Source organism: Chiloscyllium plagiosum, chromosome 15 (assembly GCF_004010195.1).
Source record: "Chiloscyllium plagiosum isolate BGI_BamShark_2017 chromosome 15, ASM401019v2, whole genome shotgun sequence".
NCBI lineage: Eukaryota > Metazoa > Chordata > Chondrichthyes > Orectolobiformes > Hemiscylliidae > Chiloscyllium > Chiloscyllium plagiosum.
This window is the reverse complement of record NC_057724.1, coordinates 39602855-39622728: the sequence shown is the minus strand read 5'-3', so window position 1 is coordinate 39622728 and position 19874 is coordinate 39602855. Positions and strand designations below refer to the sequence as shown.

At 42.0% G+C, this 19874-nt stretch overlaps 1 protein-coding gene across 1 annotated transcript in view; it reads right to left on the bottom strand.

Annotated features, from left to right (window-relative positions):
* tex11 (testis expressed 11) overlaps window positions 1-19874 on the bottom strand; it is a 228271-nt gene that overhangs the window by 153187 nt on the left and 55210 nt on the right. Inside the window, exons 11-12 of the mRNA XM_043705303.1 lie at window positions 12521-12669; window positions 8826-8914 (exon numbers count right to left, since the gene is read on the bottom strand). Of these exons, the coding sequence (XP_043561238.1) occupies window positions 8826-8914; window positions 12521-12669 (238 nt within the window). The remainder of the gene's footprint in view (window positions 1-8825; window positions 8915-12520; window positions 12670-19874) is intronic.

Below are 19874 nucleotides of genomic sequence, written 5' to 3'. Positions count from 1 at the left end.
AATAAAAAGAGAAACGTTTGGAGAAACTCATCAGGCCTGACAGAGCATCTATGGAGACAGAAACAGAATTAAAGTTGAGTCCAAAGAGTCTTCTTCAAAACTCAAGGGAGCAGGAAAATTATGCTTTTATGCTGTTGACAAAAAGGAAGCGAAAGAGATGGTGAGGGTCCACATAGGAAAAAGAATGGGAGCTAACGGTTGTCAAGGTGACGTTGAGATGTAAAATAGGTGTGAATACTGGATTTCAAACAGAGAAAATAGGTCTGCCCTGCTCAAAACAAAGATAGCAGGGCAAAAACAAGATGGGCATAAGAGGAGAAAATGGAGGACACTGTTGAATTCAATCTTAAGTCCTGATGGAGTACCTAAGTGGAAAATGAGGTCAAGTTTCTCCAGTTGCTACAGCAGCCCTAGAACAATAATGTTGGCATAGGGGCAAGATGGCTTAATGAAATAGCAAGCAACTGGAAGGGGGGGAGGTGGGGGGTGTTAATTCTGAAGGTCAAAGCAAAGGTGCTCAGCAAAAACCGTCACATCTGTGTTTGGTCTCATGAATGTAAAGGAGACTGCACTGTGAGCAGTGAATACTGTCAGAAACCTTGATGATTTTTCCCTTTTTTTAGTCTTTATCAATTTTCATTTGGAGATGTGAATGAACAATCGTGAGTTGAAGATGGCATTTGGACTGTGAATAGAAACTTCTGTTAAAAGAACAGACTGAACAAGCTGTGCTTTTTTATGAAGCAAGGCCTGGGAGTTATGTGCAAGTTCTACATACTTTTCCACACCAACAAAACACAGATTGCAGATGCATGGCCACAAACGAGATCAATACCTCGGAACGGTTCAGGGAAGTTTGGGGAAGATCTCACAGGAAGAAAGTCTATCAGGAAGAGGCCAGAGTTTGAACTGAGTTTTGGACTCAGTTTCTGTGAGAAAGATTAGCTATTGATGCTACAGCATAAAAATGAAAGCTCCCTGACAAGCCTCCCATAAACAGATATTGGAAATTCAAAGACTCGAATCTAAGTTGTGAGTATCACTGACTTCTTCGAAGTACACTGAAAAGGTGGCTCTGATCGACATCTTCAGCAAATCAGAAGAAAGTGAGGATTGCGGATGCTGGAGTGTCAGAATAGAGAAGTGTGGCACTGGAAAAGCACAGTAAGTCAGGCAGCATCTGAGGAGGAGAGTCAACATTTTGGGCATTAGCCCTTCATAAGCCTTGAAACGTCGAATCTCCTTCTCTTTGGATGCGGCCTGACCCTCTGTGCTTTTCCAGCGACTCACCTTCAGCAAATCAACCAAGAAACAATCATCTATGCCTGTGGAACAATGCCTGTAAAAACCACTTAAGTATGTGGCAGGTTTTGTTCTTTAATTTATTTATCTCCATAGAATCCCTATAGGATGGAAGCAGACCATTTGACCCATTGATTTCAGACGGACTCTGAAGAGCAACCCACCTCCACCCACCCCACTAACATTGCATTTCCCATGACTAATCCTCCTTGTATACACGTTACTGGATATTATGAGTGATTTAGCATGGCCAATCCACCTAACCTGCACATCTTTGACTGTGGGAGGAAACTGGTGCACCAGGAGAAAACCAACACAGACACAGAGAGAATGTTTAAATGCACACAGACAGTCACACAAGGGTGGAATTGAACCCAGATCCCTGGAAGTGTGATGCAGCAGTGCAAAACTAATCTATTAATTATGTTTGCTTATTTGGCTGTCTTTTGTGTGAATGGGACTGAAAACAAAGATTAATGGGTTTAACATCATAGACATTAAGTAGATTACTTTGTTGTTATGTTTGCTCAACTGTCAGTCAAGGTAACTGCGGGATTTAATGGGCATGTTGTGGAAATTGGTGGACAGCCTACCCTCATAAATGGAAATGGTGAAGTCAAGGAAGGAAAGAAGAGTCAGAGATGGACCATGTGAAGGTGACAGAGGAAAGAAATTGAAAGTAAAACTGATTAATTTTTCAATTCTGGATGAGAGCATGCAGCAGCATCAACTTTATCTATGCACTGCAGAAACAATTGTATTAGATCCTGAGGAGGGTTATAGCAAACAAACTTCCATATAGAGTTCAAAAAGAAACACACTAACTGGGATCCATGCAGATACCCATAGCCATAACTTTCACCTGGAGAAAGTGAAACAAGTTAAAAGGAGAATTTGTTCAAAGTGAGAATAAGCTCAGCCAGGCAGAGGAAGATCATGGTGATTAAGGATTGCTTATGTGTCCGTTCAAGATAGAACAAGAGCATTCAGACCAGCGTGATGGGAATAGAAGTTTAAAGGGATTGCGCATTCAAGAAGAGGAGAAGATGGCTAGGGCTAGAAATTGTGGAATCATCATAAAGCATCAGAAGGATCACCATGATGTGGCAGGATATTGAAAAAGGAAACAGTGAACTCCGAACATACTCCCACTACCCTTTCCTTGATCGGACACCTGCCCCGTCACCAGACCCAACCCTCACTCCATCCTTTCCAAGCCACCAAATCCAAACCCTCGCACCTCGCCAACCCACACCCTCCTCTACCCCAACGCATTGCTTACCTGACCCCCTTATCACTTTTCACCCTACCTCCTTCCCACTTGAAATTCAATCACCTGGCAACCCACCCCCTGGAATCTAACTTCCCATTACTATCCACCTTACCTTCATATAAAACTGGCATTATATACCTGATATATTAACATGCATTCCATATATACAGCATCTGTCAAAGCAATTGTCTGGAACTTATAATGTCAGAATTGGCAGCCACGGCTGTGAAAAGCAGGCATGGCTTGTTTTCTCCTGATGCTGCTGCACTGAAACAACTGTTAGACTGAAAGTGCAATTCCACATTTTTGAAGGAGCCCTAATTGGAATCTCCTCTCAAAAATGCAGAACTCCTATATTCGGCAAAAAGGATGAACAAAGTCGCAATCTGCATGAGATTACCGCTCCTCCACAATTCTGATTTACAATCACCATATGCCCCCATTTTATTCCAGATGTCCTTTTGAATTTAAATTTCACAGTTTGTCATGATGGGATTCAAACCCATGCCCCAGAGCATTAGCTGGATGTTGTAAATTACTTGTTCAGCAACATTCCTACAACCACCTCCCTGGCACATAGTTGAGTGGTGGTATCACTGGGTCCGATTTACTGATGGAGAGATTTTCAGTATGGCTGCTTTGAAGTTGGCAACAGTCAAAGGTGGGTCAAGGTCAATTCTCCAAAAATCATAATTCTGGCAAAAAATAAAAATCTTCTCATCCTTGTGCTCAGTTAAGCTGCTTCTGTGGCTAATTTAGCTAAATTTAGCATGTAACAGCAAAGAATTTTACTTGCTTTACTTTGCATTAGATTAGAAACATATCAGAAGTGGACCTCACCAACAACTCTGCTCTGATTCGTTTGAGTGCAAAGGCATTAACTGGAAGATTTTATAAAATTTTGAGTATCAAAGATCGAGGACAGGAAAAATTGTGGCTGTAAAAGCGGCTTCTTTGAGGTATTTTAGGTGTAGGAGCTGATTTCCTCCAATTCCAGGAGCAGTAATTATTGTTGTATAAGCTGTTCCATTGTTTCGGAATTTTGGGGAAAAAAAATCAAAACAACAGTACTTTAAAAAGGAAGAGAGACAAAGGTAGAGACCACATGATTAGTGAATCAACCAAGAATGAAACCTACACTGCTGTCTGACACAGCAGTGACTCTGCACAATTCCTGCCCTTGCTGTTTGAGTTAAAGTATCTCTTGACATCAGAGATATCAGAGAGGCAACACGCCATTCTGATTTCTCGCTGTCAGCCGCAGAACTGTGTGTGCCTCTGATAAGAGAGTCGCCTAACACAATCGATCGTTTGATACCCAACGTATCCCTTGTTACACCAGAGCCAGTCTTGGTACCATAAACGTTGCTGTTCATGCTACGTCAGAATGTGTCCAAGAAAAATGAATAAACAGCAAACTTTATACTTGACATCGGAGGAATCTGTGTGGGGGAGCTCTCAGCATAGGATCAGCTAAGTGCATATTTTGAAGAGTAATCTTGCTATTCGTTTTCTTGTAAATCTACAACAGCGAGCAGTGTCTTTTTTCATTATATGTTACTGAGATCTGTCTGTCGATTAAATATTAAAAATATAAAACATAGGCACTAAGTTAGCCTCGGGCACTGTTGTTTAAAGCAGTAAGGCAGGGCTATTTTCACAGGTCTGCAGATGGTTAGGTGGCAAAGATGGCCTTTAGTTGAATAACATGCTCTTCCTTTCGAATGCAAGAGCTTAGGGAGAGTTACTGACGATTGTGTCTGCCGTGAGTGTGTTTGGTTGCAAATCCTATCAGATCGCACGGTTCAGTTGGAGCAGCAGTAACAGAATGAGTAATTTACAGGAGCTAAGGATTGTGATGGATGACAGTTCTAGGAGGGAGAAAACCCACAGTCCGGTAGGTGGCTTAATTCTAGGAAAGGTAGGAGAGGGAGACAGATAATGTAGGAGTCTCCTGTGGCTATCCCAATCTCAAACAAGTATGCTGTTTTGGAAAACAGAGGGTGATGGACTTTCAGGGGAATGTAGTATGATGTTCATGGTATTGAAACTGGCTCTGTAACGATAGGTACATCAGGTTCCAAGCGATCGATTGTGAAAGGAGTGTTGTCTCCCTGATGCCAGGATCAAGGATATCTCAGAGAGTGCAGAATATTCTCAAAGGGTAGAGGGACCAGTGGAGGCTGTTGTGCACATCGGAACTAACAAGAGAAGGAAAAAGGATGAGATTCTTTAGGGAGAAGATAGGAGGTTGGGCAAGAATTGAAAAAGGAGATTTTTCTGGTTTACTGCCAATGCCAAGAGCTAATGAAGGTAGGAATATGAGGAGAGTGCAGATGAATGCATTCCTGAGGAGCTGGTGCAATGGAAAAGAGTTCACATTGTTGGATCATTTGAATCTCTTCTGGGGTATAAGTAACCTGTATAAGAGGGGTGGCCTGCGCCTGAATTGGAAGGGAACTAATATGCTGGCAGGGAGATCTGCTCGAGCTGCTCGGGAGGATTTAAATTAGTAAGGTGGGGAGGATGGACTCGGAGATAGTGAGGAAAGAGATCAATTTGAGACTGGTACAGCTAGGAAAGGGATTGAGGTAAAAACAATTTCTGCAGATGCTGGAAACCACATTCTGGATTAGTGGTGCTGGAAAAGCACAGCAGTTCAGGCAGCATCCAAGGAGCAGTAAAATCAACGTTTTGGGCAAAACAGGAATACAGGCAGAGTGCCTGAAGGGTGGAGCGATAAATGAGAGGAGGGTGGGAGTGGGGAGAAAGTAGGGTGGGGGAAGGGGAAATGAGGAAACTGGTGAAGTCCACATTGATGCCCTAGGGTTGAAGTGTTCCGAGGCGTTCTTCCTCCAGACATCGGGTGGTGAGGGAGCGGTGGTGAAGGAGGCCCAGGACCTCCATGTCCTCGGCAGAGTGGGAGGAGGAGTTGAAATGTTGGGCCACAGGGCGGTGTGGTTGATTGGTGCGGGTGTCCCAGAGATGTTCCCTAAAGCGCTCTGCTAGGAGGCGTCCAGTCTCCCCAATGTAGAGGAGACTGCATCGGGAGCAACGAATACAATAAATGATACTGGTTAATGTGCTGGTAAAACTTTGATGGATGTGGAAGGCTCCTTTAGGGTCTTGGATGGAGGTGAGGGAGGTGGTGTGGGCGCAGGTTTTGCAATTCCTGCAGTGGCAGGAGAAGGTGCCAGGACAGGAGGGCAGGTTGTAGGGGGCATGGACCTGACCAGGTAGTCACAGAGGAAACGGTCTTTGTGGAAGGCGGAAAGGGGTGGGGAGGGGTGGGGTCCGTTTGGAAGTGGTGGAAATGTCGGCGGATGATTTGGTTTACGCAAAAGTTGGTAGGGTGGAAGGTGAGCACCAGGGGGGTTCTGTCCTTGATATGGTTGTAGGGGTGGGGTCTGAGGGCGGAGGTGCGGGATGTGGACAAGATGCGTTGGAGGGCATCTTTAACCACGTGCGAAGGGGAATTGCGGTCTCCAAAGAAGGGGGCCACCTGGTGTGTTATGTGGTGGAACTGGTCCTCCTGGGAGCAGATATGGTGGAGGCGGTGGAATTGGGAATACATGATGGCATTTTTGCAGGAGGTAGGGTGGGAAGAAGTGTAATCCAGATAGCTGTGGGAGTTGGTGGGTTTGTAAAAAATGTCGGTGTCAAGTCGGTCGTCATTAATGGAGATGGAGAGGTCCAGGAAGGGGAGGGAGGTGTCAGAGATGTTCCAGGTAAATTTAAGGTCAGGGTGGAATGTGTTGGTGAAGTTGATGAATTGCTCAACCTCCTCGCGGGACCACGAGGTGGCGCCAATGCAGTCATCAATGTAGCGGAGGAAGAGGTGGGGAGTGGTGCCGGTGTAATTACAGAAGATGGACTATTCTACGTAGCCAACAAAGAGACAGGCATAGCTGGGGCCCACACGGCTGCCCGTGGCTACCCCTCTGGTCTGGAGGAAGTGGGAGGATTCCAAGGAGAAATTGTTAAGGGTGAGGACCAGTTCGGCCAAACGAATGAGTGTCAGTGGAAGGGTACTTATGGGACGTCGGGAGAGGAAGAAACGGAGGGCAAGGGATTGAGCCAAATAGTCAGGGCAGGCAGGAACAAAGCAGAGAACAAGGTGGGACTGAAAAAATCAAACTTCATTTATTTCAATGCAAGAGGCCTAACAGGGAATGCAGATGAACTCAGCGCATGGTTAGAAACATGGGACTGGGATATCATAGGAATTACAGGATTGGCTGCTTACTTCCAGCATACAAATGCTATAGGAAGGATAGAAAGTGGAGCAAGAAAGGAGGGAGTGGCACTTTTGATAAGGAATAACACTGCAGCTGTACTTAGGGAGGATATTCCTGGCAATACATGCAGGCAAATTATTGGATGGAACTGAGAAATAAGGAAGGGATCATAACCTTACTGGGATTATACTACAGATGACCCAATAGTCAGCAGGAAATTGAGAAACAAATTTAAGGAAATCACGGCTATCTGTAAGAATAATATGGTCGTCATGGTGGGGGATTTTATCTTTGAAAACATAGACTGGGACTTCCATAGTGTTAAGGGTTTAGATGGAGAATAATTTAAGTTTGTACAAGAAAAGGTTTTGAGGCAGTATGCGGATGTTTCAACTAGAAAAAGTGAAAAAGTTGACTGACTCTTGGGAAATAAGGGCAAGTGACTGAGGTGTTAGTGGGGGACCATTTTGAGACCAACAACCATAGTTCCATTACTTTAAAATAGTGATGGAGAAGGATCAAACCGGATCTAAAAGTTGAACTTCTAAATTGAAGGAAGGCCAATTTTGACGGCATTAGGCAAGAACTTTCAAAAATTCATTGGAGGCACAGATGTTCGCAGGTAAAGGGATGGCTAGAAAATGGAAAGCCTTCAAAAAATGAGAGAATGTGAGTCCAGAGACAATATGTTCCTGTCAGGGTGAAAGACAAGGCTGGTAGGTGTAGGCAATCCTGGATGACGAGAGAAGTAGAGATTTTGTTCAAGAAAAAGGAAGCATATGTCAAGTATAGACAGCAGAAATAAAGTGAATCCTGAGTAGAGTACAAAGGCAGTAAGAGTAGACTTCAGAGGAAAATCAGAAGGGCAAAAAGGGGATATGAGAAAGCTTTGGCAAAAAGGATTAATGAGAATCCAAAGCGTTTTTAATACATTACGGACAAAAGGGTAAGTAGGAAGCTAATAGGATCCTTCAAAGGTCAGCAAAGTAGCCTATGTGTGGAACTGCTGGAGGTGGGGGAGATACTAAACAAGTACTTTGCGTAAGTGTTTACTGCGGAGAAGGACATGGAAGACATAGAATGTGGAGAAATAGATAGCGCTGGATGTCTTAAAACCCATAAAGGTGTATAAATCCACAGGACTTCACAGGTGTGTAACCTAGAACTCTGTGGGAGGCTAGGGAAGTGATTGTTGGGTCCTTTGCAGAGATATTTGGATCATCAATACAGGTGAGGTGCCTAAAGACTGGAGGCTGGCTAACGTGATGCCATTATTTAAGAAAGGTAGTAAGGAAAAGCCAGGGAACTAGAGACCGGTGAGCCTGACATTGGTGGTTGCCAAGTGCTGGCAAATGGGACTAGATTAATTTAGGATATCTGGTCGGCATAGATGAGTTGGACTAAATGATCTGTTTCTGTGCTGTACATCTCTGTGGCTTTATGACTTTATTTTTATCTTAGTTTTCTAAGAAATTAGCACACAATACTTTACCAAAATAACTAGGAAATCATTTAAAATAAATTTTCAATCTTTTAAAGCAGAATGTTTACAGATCATGGACAGACATTGGATTTGATTTTGTTCATATGGTAAACAGATTTTCAGTAGACTAATATCAATTGCACTTAGTTACCATTCTAATATAGCACAGATTATATTTAACAGCAAGTATTAAAACTGGATTTTAAACTTGTCCAATCGGACTTACTCATGACAGATTTATTCTTCCAAAGTGCAAATAAGCCTACACAAAAATCCAAGCTTTTAAAAATCAAAATCAGCACAATTTACAGCAACTGATGTGAAAATTCTACTGTCTATACTACATAAGCTGAATGAAGAGAGCACAATATAGAGTATCAAGTTAAAGTTTTGAGGAGAAAAAGTTTTCAACAGCTAGTAATCCCAGGTGAAGAAAAATAGATGCAATGGGGAGTTAAGGTGACTTAAGTGCAGAATGCATGGTAGAGCTTTGATGGAGTTCTGTAAATTTCTATTAGCTGTGCCTCACCTCAAAATTCTTGGTTGCCTTTTCCCAAAGAACAATGTGGAATCGAGTCAGAATATCTGAAGAAAGTCGTTTCCCTGAGTAATGACCAAAAGATAGCAATCAGAAGAAACTGACCACAGAGAAAACAATAGACATAGGTAACAACTGTGGAACAAAAACTTTGAACAATATTATCATTCATACTCAATAAAAAGGATACATATATCCCTCAGCACTCACACTGTTTATTATAGAGCTAGCTCTCATAAACTTAATTCCCAGCAAATCAGCCACTTTTTGAGCTGCCGCTTTTGCAGTACTTTTAGATCATTAACTTTAGCTGTATGTTCCAAAAGATCTTAAAATTAGGATGTAGGTTTGCTCACTGAGCTGGAAGATTAATTTCCAGATATTTCGTCACCCTACTAGGTAACATCTTCAGTGAGCCTCAGGCAAAGCACTGCTAATAATTCCTGCTTTCTACTTAAATGTTTGGGTTGGTGATGTCATTTTCTATGGTGAAGTCACTTCCGGTTCTTTTTCTCAGGGGGTGGTAGATGGGGTTTATCTAACTCGATGGGTTTGTTGAGAGTGTTCTGGTTGGAATGCCACACTTCTCGGAATTTTCTGCATTTTTTGTTTGGCTGGTCCTATGATGGGTGTGTTGTCCCAGTCTGGGAAGAGACTTTGTCTATTTATCCTATCCATGCCCCTCATGATTTTACAAACCTCTATGAGGCCACACCTCGGCCTACAATGCTCCAGGAAAAACAGACTTAAGTGAGCCAAATGGGCCAAATGATTTATGTGGCATCTTGAAAACCTTCCAAACTTAATTTTGCACTGTATCCATTCTTTGATGTTTTTGGGAATTCCTACATTAAATGGAAAGAATTTAATGTCAGCGGTGTTTGACTGGAGTGGGTGACATTGCTGCTCAGAAGTGGAGTCTGATGATAGATGTGCAAGAATCAATATCATTTTAAACAGTGGTCAAACAGCTCTGAAAAGCATCAGCATTTCCCGAGATCATACAGGAGTAACTTTTCACACACTGAGTGGTGCATGTATGAAACAAGCTGCCAGGGGAAGTAAGAGTTGTACAGCACAGAAAGAAATCCCTTCGGTCCAACCCATCTGCACCAACCAGATATCCTGAATTCGTCCCATTTGGCAAATATTGCTCTAAACCCTTCTTATTCCTATATCCATCCAGATGCCTTTTAAATGCTGTAATTGTACCAGCTTCCATCACTTTCTCTGGCAGCTCAACCCACAGACGCATCAGCTCGAGTGAAAACAAAAAAAGTGCCCCTCAGGTCCCTTTTAAATCTTTCCCCTCTCACCTTAAGCCTATGCCCTCTAGTTTTTGACTCCTATATGTTGGCTATCCATACCGCTCATGATTTTATAAATCTCTAAGGTCACCCCTCAGCCTCTAACGCTCCTGGAAAAATACTCCCAACCTATGCAGATTCTACCTAAAGCTCACACCCTCTCACCCAAACAACATCCCTGTAAATATTTCCTGCACTCTTTCAAGTTTGACAATGTTGTTCCTATAGCAGGGAGACCAGAATTGAAAGCAGAATTCCTAAAATGGCTTAACCAATGTCTTATATGGCTGCAACACAACATACCAACTCTGATACTCAATACACTGACCAATAAAGGCAAGCATACCAAATGCCTTCTTCACTATCCTGTCTACCTGCGACTCCACCTTCAAGGAACGCTGAACCTGCACCCCAAGGCCCCCTTATTCAGCAAAGCTCAGCCAGACCTTACTATTAAGTGTTTAATAGTCCTGCCCTAATTTGCCTTACCAAAACGCAACACCTCACATTTGTCTAAATTAAATTCTATCTACCACTCCACAACCTGGATCAAGGTTCCAATGTATCCTAAGTTAATGATCTTAACTGTCCACTATGCCACCATTTTGATCACATATGCAAACGTACTAAACCATTCCACCTATATTCACATCTAAATCATTTATATAAGTGACATAAAGCAGTGAAGACCCAGCAGCGATCCCTGTAGCACACGGCTGGTCAAAAGCCTCCAGTCCAAAAAATAGCTCTCCACCACAACCCTCAGTCTCGAACCTTCAAGCCAATTTTGTATCCATGCAGGTAGATCTTTCTGAATTCCATGTGATATAACCTTGCTAAACAGTGTACCATGCGGAACTTTATCAAATGCCTTGCTGAATCCATACAGAAATATCCACACTCTGCCTTCATCAATTTTCTTTGTCACCTCTTCAAAAAGACTCAATCAAGTTAGCGAGACACAATTTTCCACGCACAAAGCCATGTTGACCATCCTAATCAGTCCTTACCTTTCCAAATGCATGTAAATAGTGCTCCTCAGAATCCCCCAATAATTTACCTACCACTGACGTTAGGCTGACCGGTTTACAGCTCCCTGGCTTTTCTTTGCCAAAATAATAGCACATTAGCCATCCTTCAGTCTTCCGGCACCTCACCTTTGGCTATTGATGATACAAATATTTCAACAAGGGATCAAGTAATCACTGTCCAGCTTCCAACAAAGTTCAGGATATACCTGAACTAAAATATTTAGTTACCTTTGTGTTTTAAGATGTTCAGCATCTTTTCCTCTGTTATAAGAAGATATCACTATTTGTTTCTCCAAATTCTCCACCTTCTATGTCCTGATCCACAGTAAATATGAATGTGAAATACTGATTTAGCATCTCATCCATCTCGTGCGGTTCCACATAAAGATGGCCTTGTTGATTTCTAAGGTGCCCTGTTCTATCCCACCTTAACTTTTTTGCCCCTAATGTACTTGTAGAATCTCTTTGAATTCTCCTTAACCCCATTTGCTAAAGTTATATCATGTCCCCTTTTAGTCCTCCTGCTTTCTCTCAAGTATATATCTCCTGCAGGGTTTCACTCGATCCCAGGTGATTTAATGTGCCATATGCCTCCTTTCTTTTGGATCAGTGCCTCAATTTCTCTGGTCATCTATCATTCCCTACACCTATGAGTGCTCTTCACACTCATAGGAACATACTGCCTCCGGATTCTCATTATCTCATTTTTGAAAATGGTGGAGGCAGGTACAATTACAACATTAATGTGTATATGATTAGAAAGGGTTTAGAGGGATATTGACCAAATGCTTACAAATGGGAGTAGGTCATATTGAGATGTTTGGTCAGTGCAGACAAGTTGGATTTAAGAGTCTGTTTCCATGCTATGTGACTAATTAAATACTAGAAAATTCGGAGCCTGTCCTTTTATAAAGTAAAATATAACCCTGTGACTTAAGTATCCTAGAAAATATTGGGACAATAAATCAATACCGGACTAGCGAAAATAGAACTTGCCTGGTTTCCTGATAATAAATTATAAAATCAAATAAATGGGACTAATTTTGTCAGTCTGAACAGTAGCTCAAGTGCCCTTCATGATAGGAGAAAGTGAGGACTGCAGATGCTGGAGATCAGAGCTGAAAATGTGTTGCTGGAAAAGCGCAGGTCAGGCAGCATCCAAGGAACAGGAGAAGGGCTTATGCCCGAAACGTCGATTCTCCTGTTCCTTGGATGCTGCCTGACCTGCTGCGCTTTTCCAGCAACACATTTTCTGCCCTTCATGATAACCAGGCATTTCAGCAATAAATAACAAAACCAAGTATCACAATAAGATAGTGGCCTAAGCAACTTTATCATCCCCTACCTGCTATAATGTCTTCAATTTTCTGCTTGGCAAGTTCATCCTTGCCTCTTTGTAGCAGTTGCATAAGATGCATCAACAAAATCTTCCCAATATCATGACTGGTTTCAAACTGCTTAGACAAAGTTGTCAAAAATTCAAAGGACAGTTTATCCCTGTTGAAAGCCATAATGTGAATGTTTTCAGCAAGACTGTTGACCTTATTATTAACACAATCAAACACAATATTAAATAAATATTAAATTGTTTCTAATCAAACTGTTCAGAAATGTATGACACACCCCTGGAGTGGTTGGGACTTGAACCCAGGTCTCTGGCTCAGACATAAGGATCTTAACATGACAACACAAGATCCCACTTACTGATTTATAGATCTTTTCACGCACCAGCCAAACTGTTTCCATTTATAGATATTTTCTAATCAACATATTCAGAGATAATAAGGCACACATGTGGAGTGGGAGATGCTTGCACTCAGGCCTCCAGGTCCAGGGTTAGAAACACTAGTTCACAAGAGGGCCACTCTGCTTCCTCTTTATATCTACAGTCAGTTAATTAATTAACAGCAATCACTTGCCTAACCCCTTACTAGATTAACAACTTGCCTACTAACGTTTCTACTCATTAACCTGTAACCAACTCCCAAGAGTCTCTTCAGCTATCCACAAGGTAACAGATATTGCAGTGGTTTGGCAACTCAACCTGAATGTGTTCTCAATTCCACTGGTGGTGGCACAGGATTTTGCCACCTGGCAGAGGGACATTTAACTCTGCTGTGGTCTGGCTGGGAGCCTAATTATAAGCCAAGATCCTAAAGGTCTTTCTAGTGTGAGTGCTCATGCCAACATGTTTATCTTGAAAACATTATGGTCTATTTCTACATGGGAAGGTGGACAGCAAATGGTGCAACCCAAAATCTGGCCTTTATGACTAAGGTCATGGATCTATACTGACTCTTCTGTCAGGGGTTCCAGTCAATCCTATGTTTTACGATGAATGTTGTAGATTGTGGATTATTATGCAGAGTAGTGGTCTTCTTTCTCTGCCACTAAATTGAGGCACATCTGAAGGCTATGCAGGATAGCCTGTGGTGCATTGTTTACAATCCAAAAGACGTTCTAATGAAGCTAATGATCATGTAGTGCTGCAAAGAGCTAGCTTAGTAAGGATAAGTAAACATCATTACTCTTGCTCAACCGACTTCATAGCTCAGACATCTTTCTTGACCTCCCCCATCAGCCACTAGGTATCTGGATGCATTAGTGATTTGAATGAAGCCATGGACCTTTGCAAAGCATTTAAAGCAGTTGTTCATGAGCCGCAGTCAAATATCCAAGATGACTCAGTCTGGAAAGTGTGTTTGTGAAAGATCTCTGTGATTTGTAACTGCAGCTGAGGTTGACTATGCAACTGTTCTTGATGTCACAAGGAATTAAGGGCTACGGGGAGAATGCGGGTAAGTGGAGTTGAAATGCCCATCAGCCATGATTGAATGGCGGAGTGGACTCGATGGGCCGAATGGCCTTACTTCCGCTCCTATGTCTTATGGTATTATGTTTGTTCTTAATCCATGATGGGTAATAGTCAACTGCAATCAGAAATCTCGATCTCTGACGGCAAAAAAAATCCATTCACAGTCCGGATGAGAATGAAAATACTGTCAGTGCTTATGTATGGTCTTGAATATGACTGCAACAAGTAATGAAATATAAAGTCTTTCTTCTAAGGCTTTAGAGGTCGATGGCCATCAAATGAGATTTCAGGCTCTGGGCTGACATTCAGTGCCATACAAATGCTTGTAGCGTAAGCGCAAGACTCTAGACAAAATTTCTCTTTCATTGTCGATCAGTGCAAAAGTATGAACTTTGTTCCAAGTACGGTTTGCAAGACCATATACCAGCCAAACGTTAAAACAATATTCCAGTACCTAAACTCAGCTTGTATCCATCTTCTGTGCTGACTGAATTTCCTTGATGATTCATAACCAGTTGAGATTGTATGGTCACAAAAGTGCAGGATTCCATATTCTGGACAAAATTGTTTTTTTTTTAAATTAATTGAGGGAATGTGGGATTCAGCGAGTGGACCAGTATTTATTGCTCATCCATAATTGTCTTTGAACTAGTGATGAGATGCAATTTTGAACTATAGTGGTCTGTTTGCAGTAGGTACAAATAAAATGCTAAGGAGGAATGTTGACACAGTTACAGACAAAGAACATAAAATAATTCCGCAGAGGCCTATATTATCCTATATTATGAAGGAGAGGTCGACATACCTCTGACAATTAAAATTGAAACACCCAGAGAGGATGTCGCCTTACCTCATAACCTGTTAAGTGCGATAAGGAGTATAACCTCTCACTCACACCCGCAATCTGTTATAAAGGAGTTGTTAAACGAAATCAAGTCCTTTCACTCACTATAATCACAAAGTAACGATTTATTTATGTAACTCCAACAATGAACAAATTAACAGAACCACAAACAAATCAAACAATTCCCCTGTAACTACTAACTATTCCTTAACAAAGTTCTAATGGTACGCTGTTTCAACAAAATATAAGTCCCACATATATCAAAACAACAGAACTTAGTCTCTCGAAATTGCAGCGAAGGTTACACGTCTTCTGGAACTGTCTGTGTCTTCTCCGCTGTCTTCCTCTGTCCGAAAAGTTTTCTCAGTTGTTTTCCTCACTCCGAAATGTCTTTTTTGACATTGGTAGCGATGTTATTTAGATTATGCATTCTCTAATACGTAAATGACTGTGAGAGCTAATTTCTCTTGAGAGCAGATGGCTCTTAACTCTTCGCAGTTTGCTCTCTCCGATTTTCCAAATTGCCCTCATCTTTATACCCTGATGACCTATTAATTCCTTTACAAACGGATTGGTTCACGGTTGTCAACACTATCAGATTTAAGTTTGATAGGTTTTTTTGTATCTAGGGGCTTGGATTGGCTAAATTTGAAATAACTTGACTGTTACTTCAGAAACGTTTCCATTGGGTGCTTTCCGTACCTGGACTTGAAACTGTTATGCAGACATTGTTTTTTTTTTCAAATGACTAAGCAATGAAACAAAATTCATCTTTTAAAAGGGACCACACACTCTTCCCCCATTTTAGAGATTAACTTTGTAATAACAGTCACCAAATCACCCTTTATTTACACAGGAACAGTCATTGATTACAATCCTGCCTCACCCAGAGTTAATCACCAGAGTGTCAATAACTCTAACATTCATCCTTTTGAAAAGTCAGCCAGGGTTCCTGGACAGGACCAGATTACACAACCCCGGTGAGGGGACTCATTCTATTATGTTTAGCTGGCTGACCTTGTTACAAACTGTACATCCTCCCCATCTGAGTCCATGGATATGGTCTGGCACTTTAGCTTGGAGAGCATCGTGAATCATTTTAGTGCCAGGTCAGATTTCTAATTCTCAGCAGCTGACATGGGCAGTATTTAACGCACAAGAGCTCACTTCTTGTGCCAGGAGTGCCTCGGTAGAATTTCACTGTCCATCTCGGATTCAGACGTCTCAACATTTGAAAAAGAGGGAAAATCCATGGGTTTCAGCAATATCTGCAAATGTTGAGGAGCAGGACATCTTTCTTCCTGCTCAGTTTGAGAATTCGCAACTTCATATGGTTCACACCTGTGAGAATTTTCTACATCACCAGTCCTGACCTCACACAGACCATGCCTTGTACCCATCGGGCCATTTTGAAATTTTTAAACGAAACTCTATCCCCATCTCAAACTGTCTCTCTCTCACTTGGCAGAGTCTTGGTTTCAGCATTGGAATTCCTAATGCTTCCACTCCACCACACCAACTCCCCCCTCCCAACAATCCATTCTCTCCCTCTCACCACTTCCAGGAAGATTAGACTTAAGCTGGTGGAGGGTCTTCCATTCATCAGCAACACTACTGGTGCTATTCCTGTAGGTGCATGCACGATGATCCCCACAGTCAAACTGAAGTGACAGCTTGGTTTCTCATGAGATTGTTGGCTGTTTATTCAAATCTACCTTCAAAGTTTGGACTTATCTTTCTGCTAGGCCATTGGGTGATGGGTGGTACGGAACTATCCTATGATTAGATTAGATTCCCTACAGTGTGGAAACAGACTCTTCGGCCCAACAATGCCACACCGACCCTCTGAAGAGTAACCCACTCATTCCCATCTGACTAATGCACCTAACACTATGGGCAATTTAGCATGGCCAATTTACCTGACCTGCACATCTTTATGCTGAATCCCATTCAATTAACAAAAAACCCAATCCCTTGCTGGTAAACAATGGCCTGTTATCGGAGACAACACTTCCAAGACTCCAAATATTGAAACAGATGTGTGCAGCTTTTCTACTGTCATACCAGTATTTGATGAATGGACCCTATGTATGTCCATCCACTTTTTGTTGCCTTATACAATGACTAAGAACATTAAACCCATGGAAGGACCTCAGTCGATGTGCAACTGAGTCCAAGGTCTACCCAACCAATTCCATGGATGTGTGAGAGTTGCTGGTGGTAGTTTTTGTCTTTGTTGACACTCTGGTCATTGTCTGACCAACGGGGCTATATCTGCACACAAACCTGGCCACCAGACATAACCTCTCAACATTTACATTTTGGAGACCTCTGGATGGCCCTGTTGAAGCTCAGCCACAATTTGACATGACCTTTATGCAGGATAATCACTCTTGCTCACAATAACAATGCGCTGTCCTCTATTGTCTGAAAGAGTTTCCATTATAGCTGCGATGGCCTTTTGCCTTCACCCATCAATACCACTTGTTACAGTTTGTCTGGGATTGGATCTTTCTTTGTCCAAAGATTGATATTGATAGCAGTGACTGGGAGCATGTCCAGAAAGTTTTAACATTGTTGCACACTTTTCCATTGGTGTATTACTGTTGACTTATGTGCTAATCGAAGGCGACTCAATGCATCCACATTCACTACTTGGCCTCCCAGATGCCGTTTAAACTTATAATTACAAGCACTTAATACTAAAGCCCACAACATATCAAATTGAGGTGATTATCACAAATTTTCATCTATTAAGGTATTGGTGGAACTTCCTGACTCCATATGATTGCCAATCCATTTTTGTCTGTCTGGGAGTATTTCCACTCTGCATCAGGCAAAGTCCTGAATGCATAAGCTATTAGACGCTCCTCTCCTTTGAGCCACCTATGAGCTAACATCACTCCAATGTCATACAGGGAGGCATCATACATCAATACCACATCTTTTTATGATCATAATGTGCCAACACCTTACAGAATGATAGCTATTTTGTTTTTAACTTCATTGAAAGTTACAGCTTGACAATGAGACCAGCTCCAAAGCTGACTCTTTCATCGGAGTTGATCAATGATCTCACGATATATACCAGTTAATATATGCTTTTGCCATAATTTGCAAGCCCAAACGTAATCTAAGCTCTTGGACAGGTAAAGAAGCTGGGGAATCTTTGATCATCGTCACTTTATCTTCTAACAAATGTAACCAGGTCTTGTCAAGTCTTTAGCCCAAGTACACCACTTGGGGAGGACTGAAACACACATTTTTCCTTTCTTAGGCACACACCTCCCTTGGATAAATGACTTATAACTATATCCAAGTTCTCCAAGTGTTCCTTATTAGCTTTCCCTGTTGTCAGGACATCATCGAGGTAAATGGCAAAATGTTCTCCATCATCCACTGAAAAATTGAACAGCTGACATTATCCCAAATGGCACTTTCGTATATTGGTAGAAACTTTTATGGTGTTAACTGCAGTATGCTTCTGGGAATCCTGGTCTAAACCTTTTGAGAAGCAATGAAGGATAGCCCTCCTGCCAGCTTTGCATATAAATCTTCTACTCAAGAAATTGAGTATTTATTCAGCTGCAAAATCCCCTTAAAAGGGAAATGACCCAATGACCTTTAAAGTCAGTACCAACAGTGCAGCCCATTCTGCATATTGGACTGGTTTGATGATTCCTTCACTTTCCAGCCTTTGGACTTTCGTCTTTATTATTGCCTCTTAGGCCAAATAAGACAAGACAGGTCTTGCAGAATTGTTTCCTGGTCAACATGCAAGGTGGCCATGAATCCTCTGATAGTCGGTAGGCCTTCCTGGAAGCCTTCCGGGTATTTAATTAGGACTTCACTCAAGCAGTCATTTTCGAATTGAAAAATGTTAATACAAACTAGGTGAATTTTTCACAACCAATTTTGCTCCATTAAGATTGGTTGAAACCTTTTACTACAATTACTGGTAAGTGAACCAGCTGATTTTCATAAGAGACCAGAACCGAAGTTGTAGCTTTAATTAGTAAAGGCTCCCCAGTATAGGTTCTCAGGCTACCTGAGGTCTTTCACGAAGTTAAAGCTGGAGTTCACTGAAATATTTAAAACTGGTTCAGCAGTCAATGATATAGTTGTACTGTTATCAACTTCCATTAGATTCAGATGACTACTTAACTAGACATTTAGCTTGATTTTGATTTTGTAAAAGCAAATTATATGTTAAACCAGATGTATGTGGATTTAAGAGTCATAGAGATGTACAGCATGGAAACAGACCCTTTGGTCCAACCCATCCATGCCGACCAGATATCCCAACCCAAGCTAGTCCCACCTGCCAGCACCTGGCCCATGTCCCTCCAAACCCTTCCTATTCATATACCTATCTAAATGCCTCTTAAATGTTGCAATTGTACCAGCGTCTTCCAGGATACAAACTCTCATGGATACTGGCCTACAAGTTTTCTTACTCAATTTAGGTCCAGACAGATTCTTCTGCTGTCTCAAGAATGCACAAGCTTACCTGCCAGGATTCTGAAGGACATTTTAACCATTTGGCTGAGGCTTGGCTTTGTTTTAGGGTTTTGCTGTGGGCGGACCTAGAATCCCTCTGACCAGGATATGCCAAGTGATGTGATGAAAATGTCAGCACTCAAGTGTGTTCTCTGAGCTTAGTCGGACAGGTGAGCAAGTCCACTTCCATCAGAATAGCCTGCAACTCGTATGCTCCACTTGCTGTATTTTCAAATGATAAAAGCAGTAGCACCTGTTTGAAGTCCAGCTGGGCTTCCGCAAGCAGGCATCTTTGCATAGTTACATCATTAATCCAGATGGCGTCTCAGCATGTCCAAGGGTTAACCCAAAATCACATATTCTGCCAGTCATCTTAACTTAGGCATAGAGATGTACAGCATAGAAACAGACCCTTCAGTCCAACCCATCCATGCCGACCAGATATCCCAACACAATCTAGTCCCACCTGCCAGCACCTGGCCCATATCCCTCCAAACCCTTCCTATTCATATACCCATCCAAATGTCTCTTAAATGTTGCAAT